General features: G+C 55.6%; 1 protein-coding gene across 1 annotated transcript; it reads left to right on the top strand.

Moving 5' to 3' along the window:
* The first annotated feature begins 588 nt into the window (after window positions 1-588).
* fbl (fibrillarin) lies at window positions 589-9,749 on the top strand. Its single transcript, XM_078430277.1, is given in 9 exon segments — window positions 589-640; window positions 1,232-1,311; window positions 3,979-4,092; window positions 4,396-4,566; window positions 5,044-5,149; window positions 5,152-5,175; window positions 6,526-6,641; window positions 7,131-7,276; window positions 9,484-9,749. Coding segments are annotated over 9 exon segments (837 nt in total). The 3' UTR covers window positions 9,512-9,749.
* Window positions 9,750-10,011: the final 262 nt, after the last annotated feature.

The following is a 10,011-nucleotide window of genomic DNA, read 5'->3' as shown; positions in this document are numbered from 1 at the left end:
TAGTGTAGATGGGGCATGTTGGCCGATGTGGGCAGGTGGGACTAGTGTAGATGGGGCTTGTTGGCCGGTGTGGGCAGGTGGGACTAGTGTAGATGGGGCATGTTGGTCGGTGTGGGCAGGTGGGACTAGTGTAGATGGGGCATGTTGGCCGATGTGGGCAGGTGGGACTAGTGTAGATGGGGCATGTTGGTCGGTGTGGGCAGGTGGGACTAGTGTAGATGGGGCATGTTGGCCAGTTTGGGCCAAAGGGCCTGTATCACTCTTGAGTAGTCCATTCGCCCCCTTCGAGCCTGTACGCACCGCCATTCATTGTGATCGCGGCTGATCGTCCACAATCAGTAACCCGTGCCTGCCTTCTCCCCATACCCCTTGACCCCACTAGCCCCTACAGCTCTATCTAACTCTATCTCTTAAACCCATCCAGTGAATCGGCCTCCACTGCCCTCTGTGGCAGAGAATCCCACACATTCACAACTCTCTGGGTGGGAAAAGTTTCTCCTCGTCTCCGTCCTAAATGGCCGACCCCTTATTCTTAAACTGTGTGTGTGGCCCCTGGTTCTGAACTCACTCCATTAATGGAGATCCAAGATGTACTTCCAGCCTAGATCAAAACAACCCCAACACCCCTCTCACCGTCTCTGTAACCCTCTGCCCCCACACCCCCTCTCCTCACGCTCTCTCCCTCTCTCTCTCCTTCTCTCTCTCTCTCTCTCTCCCCCCCTCTCTCTCTCTCTCCCCCCCTCCCTCTCCCTCTCCCGTCTCTGTAACCCCCCTCCCCCCCACAACCCCTCTCTCTCTCTCTCTCTCCCTCCCCGTCTCTGTGCTGCCCTCCCCCCGACACCCCCTCTCCTCACGCTCTCCACCTCACCCTCCCTCCCCCTCTCCCTCCCTCTCTCCTCTCCCTTCTCTTTTTCCATCTCTCTCACTTTCCCACTCCCCGTCTCTGTAACCCTCCTCCGCCCCACACCCCTTCTCTTCTCCTCTCTCTCTCTCTCTCTCTCTCTCTCTCTCTCTCTCTCTCTCTCTCTCTCTCCCTACCTCTTTCTCTCTCTCCCTACCTCTTTCTCCCTCTCCCCCTCTCTGTAACCCCTCTCCCCGTCTCTAACCCCCTCCCCGTCTCTAACCCCCTCCCCCCACCCCCCTCTCCCCGTCTCTCACCCCCTCTCCCCACCCCCCTCTCCCCGTCTCTCATTCACCGCCCTACCCCCTCTCTCTCTCTCTTTCTCCGCAGGTCGTGGTGGGGGTCGCGGCGGAAGTCGGGGGGGCTTCCGTGGAGGCTTCAGGGTGACCGTTGAACCCACCGGCATGAAGGTAGGCGAGGGGGAGGGGAGGGGGTTACACAGAAGGGAGGGGAGGGGGTTACAGAGACTGGGGAGGGGGTGACAGACGGGAGGGGGTTACAGAGAAGGGGAGAGGAGGGGAGGGGGTTACAGAGACGGGGAGGGGAGGTAAGGGGTTACAGAGGCAAGGGGAGGGGGTTACAAAGGGGGGGGGGGGCGTGCAGGGGGGAGGGGGTTACCGAGGGGGGAGGGAAGGGCGTCACGGAGGGCCCCTACAGAGAAGGGGAGGTAGAGGGGGCGTGGGGGGAGGAGTTACACAGACGGGGAGGTAGGGAGGGTTACGGAGAGGGGGTGTGGAAGGGTAGTGGGGGGGGGGGGGAGAGGGGGTCACAGAGATGGGGGGAGGGGGGTTACAGAGATGGGGAGGGGGGTTACAGAGATGGGGAGGGGGGTTACAGAGATGGGGGGGGAGGGGGTGACAGATGGAGGGGAGGGGGTTACAGAGATGGAGGGGGTCACAGAGATGGGGGGAGGGGGGGTTACAGAGATGGGGAGGGGGTTACAGAGATGGGGGGAGGGGGGGTTACAGAGACAGGGGGAGGGGGGGGTTACAGAGACAGGGGAGGGGGGTTACAGAGACGGGGGAGGAGGGGTTACAGAGATGGGGGAGGGGGGGTTACAGAGATGGGGGGGAGGGGGGGTTACAGAGATGGGGGGGAGGGGGTCACAGAGACGGGGGGAGGGGGGGTTACAGAGACGGGGGGAGGGGGTCACAGAGACGGGGGGAGGGGAGGGGGGTCACAGAGACAGGGGGGAGGGGTCACAGAGACGGGGGGAGGGGAGGGGGTCACAGAGACTGGGGGAGGGGAGGGGGTCACAGAGACGGGGGGGAGGGGGGTCACAGAGACGGGGGGAGGGGAGGGGGTCACAGAGACGGGGGGGAGGGGGTCACAGAGACGGGGGGGAGGGGAGGGGGTCACAGAGACTGGGGGGAGGGGGTCACAGAGACGGGGGGAGGGGTCACAGAGACGGGGGGAGGGGAGGGGGTCACAGAGACGGGGGGGAGGGGGGTCACAGAGACGGGGGGAGGGGGTCACAGAGACGGGGGGGAGGGGAGGGGGGTCACAGAGACGGGGGGAGGGGGTCACAGAGACGGGGGGAGGGGAGTGGGGTCACAGAGATGGAGGGGAGGGGGCACAGAGACGGGGGGAGGGGGTCACAGAGACGGGGATGGGGAAGGGGTCACAGAGATGGGGGGAGGGGAGGGGGTCACAGAGACGGGGAGGGGAAGGGGTCACAGAGACGGGGGGAGGGGTCACAGAGATGAGGGGAGGGGGTCACAGAGACGGGGGGAGGGGGTCACAGAGACGGGGGAGGGGAGGGGGTCACAGAGACGGGGAGGGGGTCACAGAGACGGGGGGAGAGGAGGGGGTCACAGAGACGGGGGGGAGGGGGTCACAGAGACGGGGACAGTAAATCAAGAACTGGGATTGAGGGGCGATCTTATAGAGGTGTACAAAATCATGAGTGTAGGGACATACGGATTGGCGGGGGGGTCTCGGACCCTTGGTTGGGCTAACGTGTCACGTGGTGCGGGAGCGCGAGGGCGAGGTATAGTTGTGTCTGGCGCCAAACTGGAGAGATGAGATTAGATTATATTAGCTAGTTAAGTAGTGTGTGTCCAAAGTAAGTGCGTTGCGCCTTGTCACGGTTTTTACCAAGAATAAAGTCTTTTGATAATAACGCTCGTTTTGGACTCACTACAAGAGGAATTTTGATTTGGGTCTCCTCATTTGGGGAGTTGAGTATAGGAGCAAAGAGGTCCTTCTGCAGTTGTACAGGGCCCTGGTGAGACCGCACCTGGAGTACTGTGTGCAGTTTTGGTCTCCAAATTTGAGGAAGGACGTCCTTGCTATTGAGGCAGTGCAGCGTAGGTTCACCAGGTTAATCCCCGGGATGGCGGGACTGTCGTACGAGGGAAAGATTGGAAAGACTGGGGCTTGTATTCGCTGGAGTTTAGAAGGATGAGAGGGGGATCTTATAGAGACGTATAAAATTATAAAAGGACTGGACAAGCTCGATGCAGGAAACATGTTCCCAATGTTGGGGGAGTCCAGAACCAGGGGCCACACACACACAGTCTAAAAATAAAGGGGAGGCCGTTTAAAACTGAGGCGAGAAGGAACTTTTCCAGTTGTGAATGCTGTGGGATTCTCTGCCACAGAGGGCAGTGGAGGCCGATTCACTGGATGGTTTTAAGAGAGAGTTAGATAGAGCTCTAGGGGCTAGTGGGATCAAGGGATATGGGGAGAAGGCAGGCACGGGTTACTGATTGTGGACGATCAGCCGCGATCACAATGAATGGCGGTGCATGCTGGCTCGAAGGGCCGAGTGGCCTCCTCCTGCACCTGTTGTCTATGTTTCTATGGATAGATCGGTAGTCTCTTGCCCAGAGTAGGGGAATCGAGACCAGACGACGTGGGTTCAAGATGAAGGGGGGAAAGATTGAATAGGAATCTGAGGGGTAACTTTTCCACACAGAGGGTGGTGGGTGTATTGGGGGGGGAGAACGTGCGTACAAACTCCGTACAGACAGCGGTCGAGATGGAACCCGTGTCTCTGGCGCCGTGAGGCAGCAGCTCTACCCGGGGGGGGAGCGTTTTTCTCTCGTGGTACGGTCCCTGCGCTCTCTGACTAGCGCGCTCCCTCCTCCTCAGGGGTCTTCATCTGTCGGGGAAAGGAAGACGCCCTGGTGACGAAGAACATGGTGCCTGGGGAGTCTGTCTACGGTGAGAAGCGGATTGGCGTGGAGGTGAGTCCCAGTTCTCCACAGAGTTGCTGCCCGACCCGCTGAGTTACTCCAGCACTTTGTGTACCCGTCCACGTTCTCCACAGAGATGCTGCCTGACCCGCTGAGTTACTCCAGAACTTTGTACCCGTCCACGTTCTCCACAGAGATGCTGCACGACCCGCTGAGTTACTCCAGCACTTTGTACCTGTCCACGTTCTCCACAGAGATGCTGCCCGACCCGCTGAGTTACTCTGGCGTTTTGTACTGGAGATTCTAACGCCCGCCCGTGGATTTGTTGATGTGCGACCTTTGTTCCCCGTGCAGGAGGCAGAGCAGAAGATCGAGTACCGCGCCTGGAACCCGTTCCGCTCGAAGCTGGCGGCCGCCATCTTGGGCGGCATCGACCAGATCCACATCAAGCCCAACTCCCGGGTGCTGTACCTGGGGGCGGCCTCTGGCACCACCGTCTCGCACGTGTCGGACATCGTGGGCCCGGTCAGTTCACCCCCTTGACCCCCCCTGGGGAGGGGGAGGGGGAGAGTGTGGGGTCTGTGTGGCGGTCTCATTCAGAGATACGGTGCGGAAACAGGCCCTTCGGCCCACCGAGTCCGCGCCGACCAGCAATCCCCGCACACTTACACTATCCCACACACCCACAAGTTCTGTGTTTAGTTTCAGAGATACAGCGCGGAAACAGGCCCTTCGGCCCACCAAGTTCGCTAATTGTGGATGATCAGCCATGATCACAATGAATGGCGGTGCTGGCTCGAAGGGCCAAATGCCTGTGTTTAGTTTCAGAGACACAGCACACAGCGCGGAAACAGGCCCTTCGGCCCACCGAGTCCGTGCCGACCAGCGATCCCCGCACACTAGCACTATCCCACACCCACTAGGAACAATTTGTACACGTTTCCTGCCTCTAGCGTGTCCAATCCCTTCATAATCTTATATGTTTCAATAACATCCCCTCAGGAAGGGCTGGTTTACGCGGTGGAATTCTCGCACAGATCCGGGCGTGACCTGATCAACGTGGCCAAGAAGAGGACCAACATCATCCCCATCATCGAAGACGCCAGGCACCCCACAAGTACCGCATGCTTCTGGGTAAGGCCGCGGGAGATGGGGACGATGGGGGGAGGCGGGGTTTAAAATCCCCGTGATTCCCGTGTTTTTTTTCGCTTCGACAAAACCGCCATTAACCGGCGGAGAAACGGATCGGGGGAAAAAATAAAATGAAAATAAACGATGTGGATTATTAAGGGGTTGGACACTATTATCTGAGTGGTGTCAAGTTAGGAAAAGGGGACGTACAACGAGATCTGGGTGTCCTAGTGCATCGGTCACTGAAAGGAAGCATGCAGGTACAGCAGGCAGTGAAGAAAGCCAATGGCATGTTGGCCTTCATGACAAGAGGAGTTGAGTACAGGAGCAAAGAGGTCCTTCTGCAGTTGTACAGGGCCCTAGTGAGACCGCACCTGGAGTACTGTGTGCAGTTTTGGTCTCCAAATTTGAGGAAGGATATTCTTGCTATTGAGGGCGTGCAGCGTAGGTTCACCAGGTTAATTCCCGGATGGCGGGACTGCCGTATGTTGAAAGACTGGAGCGGCTAGGCTTGTATACACTGGAATTTAGAAGGATGAGAGGGGATCTTATCGAAACGTATAAGATTATTAAGGGGTTGGACACGTTAGAGGCAGGAAACATGTTCCCAATGTTGGGGGAGTCCAGAACCAGGGGCCACACGCACAGTCTTAGAATAAAGGGGAGGCCATTTAAAACTGAGGTGAGAAGGAACTTTTCCACCCAGAGAGTTGTGAATGTGTGGGATTCTCTGCCTCAGAAGGCAGTGGAGGCCAATTCTCTGAATGCATTCAAGAGAGAGCTAGATAGAGCTCTTAAGAATAGCGGAGTCAGGGGTTATGGGGAGAAGGCAGGAACGGGGCACTGATTGACAATGATCAGCTATGATCACATTGAATGGCGGTGCTGGCTTCAGAGAATTCCACAGATTTACAACTCTCGAGTGAAAAAGTTTTTCCAGTTGTGAATGTGTGGGTTTCTCTGCCACAGAGGGCAGTGGAGGCCGATTCACTGGATGGATTTAAGAGAGAGTTAGATAGAGCTCCAGGGGCTAGTGGAATCAAGGGATATGGGGAGAAGGCAGGCACGGGTTTCTGATTGTGGACGATCAGCCGCGATCACAATGAATGGCGGTGCGTACAGGCTCAAGGGGCCGAGTGGCCTCCTCCTGCACCTATTTTCTATGTTCTATGAATGTAAGATGTGCAAAAAAGTTACGATGATAAAGGAAACTGAAGAAGGGTTGGGGTTAGGTGCGTCACCTTGTTTAAGGGCAAAATAGAAACGTGTCTCAGTTCTTCCCACTATTCCCGCAGATGTGCAGGCTTTCTTCCAAGATGTTTTTGTTTTAACTGCGGGATTTCTTCTCTCCAGGGATGGTGGACGTGATCTTTGCCGACGTGGCCCAGCCGGATCAGTGCAGGATCGTGGCCATCAACGCCCACCATTTTCTCAAGGTGGGCGGCCATTTTGTCATCTCATCAAGGTGAGTTTGGGCCTTTGGCATCAGGAGAGTAAGGACGTCCTTGCTATTGAGGCAGCGCGGCGTAGGTTCACCAGGTTAATCCCCGGGATGGCGGCACTGTCGCACGAGGAAAGATTGGAAAGACCGGGGGCTTGTATTCACTGGCGTTTCGAAATGCCGAGAGGGGGATCTGATGGAGACGTACAAAATTATAAAAAGGACTGGACAAGCTAGATGCTCATAGCATCTTCCTCACAGTTCACACTGCCACCCAGCTTTGTATCATCTGCAAATTTGCTAATGGTACTTTTAATCCCTTCACAGCGAACGGCGGGTTTTGCGTACTAAAATGGCGGCCGTTTCGCTCCTAGGCGTACTGCACTTCAGTGTGGAAAAAAAACACTTTCGGCAGAGTGTTCCATCTTGCTCCTCTAGTATCTTTGGTCAGCTGTGGCGCACGTGAGAGTGAACTGAACTGAACCCGTTGCGGTGTTTTCCGGCCCTCCCTCTCCAGGCCAACTGCATCGACTCAACCGCGCCCCCCGAGGCGGTATTTGCAGCCGAGGTGAAGAAGATGCAGCAAGAGAACATGAAGCCGCAGGAACAGCTGACGTTGGAGCCGTACGAGAGAGACCACGCGGTGGTGGTTGGCATCTACAGGTGAGGGGAGGGTTGGAGCCGGTCCCGCATTAGCCGGGACATCCCGTACTTATTACCTGAATGGTGTCAAGTTAGGAAAAGGGGGCGTACGACGAGATCTGGGTGTCCTAGTGTAAGAAGATAACTGCAGATGCTGGTACAAATCGAAGGTATTTATTCACAAAATGCTGGAGTAACTCAGCGGGTCGGGCAGCATCTCGGGAGAGAAGGAATGGGCGACGTTTCGGGTCGAGACCCTTCTTCAGACCGGGACAAAGGAAGGATATAGGTGGAGACAGGAAGATAGAGGGAGAAGGGGGAGGGGAAGAGAGGGACAGAGGAACTATCTGAAGTTGGAGAAGTCAATGTTCATACCGCTGGGCTGCAAGCTGCCCAGGCGAAATATGAGGTGCTGTTCCTCCAATTTCCGGTGGGCCTCACTATGGCACTGGAGGAGGCCCATGACAGAAAGGGAGGGGGAGTTGAAGTGCTCGGCCACCGGGAGATCACGTTGGTTAACGCGGACCGAGCGCAGGTGTTGAGCGAAGCGATCGCCGAGCCTGCGCTTGGTTTCGCCGATGTAAATAAGATGGAGCAGCGGATGCAATAGATGAGGTTGGAGGAGGTGCAGGTGAACCTCTGTCTCACCTGGAAAGACTGTTTGGGTCCTTGGATGGAGTTGAGGGGGGAGGTAAAGGGACGTCCTAGTGCATCAGTCACTGAAAGGAAGCGTGCAGGTACAGCAGGCAGTGAAGAAAGCCAATGGAGTGTTGGCCTTCGTAACAAGAGGAGTTGAGTATAGGAGCAAAGAGGTCCTTCTACAGTTGTACAGGGCCCTAGTGAGACCGCACCTGGAGTACTGTGTGCAGTTTTGGTCTCCAAATTTGAGGAAGGATATTCTTGCTGTTGAGAGCGTGCAGCGTAGGTTTACTAGGTTAATCCCCGGGATGGCGGGACTGTCGTATGTTGAAAGACTGGAGCGACTAGGCTTGTATACACTGGAATTTAGAAGGATGAGAGGGGATCTTATCGAAACATATAAGATTATTAAGGGGTTGGACACGTTAGAGGAAATGTGTTCCCAATGTTGGGGGAGTCCAGAACCAGGGGCCACACAGTTTAAGAATAAGGGGTCGGCCATTTAGAACGGAGATGAGGAAAAACCTTTTTCAGTCAGAGAGTTGTGAATCTGTGGAATTCTCTGCCTCAGAAGGCAGTGGAGGCCAATTCTGAATGCATTCAAGAGAGAGCTAGATAGAGCTCTTAAGGATAGTGGAGTCAGGGGGTATGGGGAGAAGGCAGGAACGGGGTACTGATTGAGAATGATCAGCCATGATCACATTGAATGGCGGTGCGTACAGGCTCGAAGGGCCAAATGGCCTCCTCCTGCACCTATTGTCTATAATGGGCTAAACTAGTTTGTCCCGTACGGGAGACCGTCCTTGACCCGTATTAGTAGGGGGTTGTCAACTTCCTCGCACCCCAAAAAGTACGGGGACAAAGGGTGACGTCTCCGCCCCGCGTGACCTCCTCGCCCAGCCAGTAGCCACGTGCTCCCGCTCCACCAATGGCGGCCGCCCGGGCCGGGGGGCGGGTTGCCACGCAACCTCCGTCAGGCTTCGCCCGGGCCTACACTGTCCGGACCAAAGACAAAAGAGCAGAGCAAAACAGACCACTCGACCCTGGAAATCGTAGTGCGTCCCGGCGCCATTTTAGTAGGACAATAGACAATAGGTGCAGGAGTAGGCCATTCGGCCCTTCGAGCCTGTACGCACCGCCATTCATTGTGATCATGGCCGATCATTCTCAATCAGTACCCCGTTCCTGCCTTCTCCCCATACTCCCTGACTCCGCTATCCTTAAGAGCTCTATCTAGCTCTCTCTTGAATGCATTCAGAGAATTGGCCTCCACTGCCTTCTGAGGCAGAGAATTCCACAGATTCACAACCCTCTGACTGAAAAAGTTTTTCCTCGTCTCCGTTCTAAATGGCCGACCCCTTATTCTTAAACTGGCTCAAAACCTATTTCTACTCCCTCGCGTTTGAGGCCCTCTGAGGGGGCGCTGTGAACTGTTTATATATGTGCTGTTATGTTTGTGTGCCATTGTATGCTCGTTCTTAGTACCTGGACCGATGTACAGCACTTTGGTCAACGTGGGGGTTGTTTTTAAATGTGCTATACAAATGAAATGGACTTGACTGTTGTAATGTTTTCTGACCGTCTTACAGGCCTCCGGCGAAGCAGAAGAAAGTCTAATGAGATCAAAGTCAGCAGACAAGCTACGTTTGTCTACGTTTTGCCTACGTATTTTTGAGGTCTGGATTGAGTTTCGGATCTGATTCTCGAGCATGAAAAACGACTTGCCTTATATATATATATTTTCTTGTTGAGAATGGACTTGTGCTTTCTTTCCAAATAGCGGCGCTCAGATTGAGAGCTTTCGTGAACCCGTTTGTTGACTGTTCTTCCTTTTGGTGTGTTCTTGTTGGGGAGAGAGGAGGCGGGGGGGGGGGGGGGGGGGAGGGGAGGAGTGGAGATCCAGAGATAGAGATAGAGAAAGCTTAGGAAGGAACTGCAGGTGCTGGTTGAAATCGAAGGTCGGCACAAAATGCTGGAGTAACTCAGCGGGTCAGGAGGGAGTCTCTGGAGAGAAGGAATGGGTGACGTTTCGGGTCGAGACCCTTCTTCAGATCTCTGGAGAGAAGGAATGGGTGACGTTTCGGGTCAAGACCCTTCTTCAGATCTCTGGAGAGAAG

Source organism: Rhinoraja longicauda, chromosome 39 (genome assembly GCF_053455715.1).
Source record: "Rhinoraja longicauda isolate Sanriku21f chromosome 39, sRhiLon1.1, whole genome shotgun sequence".
NCBI lineage: Eukaryota > Metazoa > Chordata > Chondrichthyes > Rajiformes > Arhynchobatidae > Rhinoraja > Rhinoraja longicauda.
This window is presented reverse-complemented; position numbering and strand designations above follow the sequence as displayed.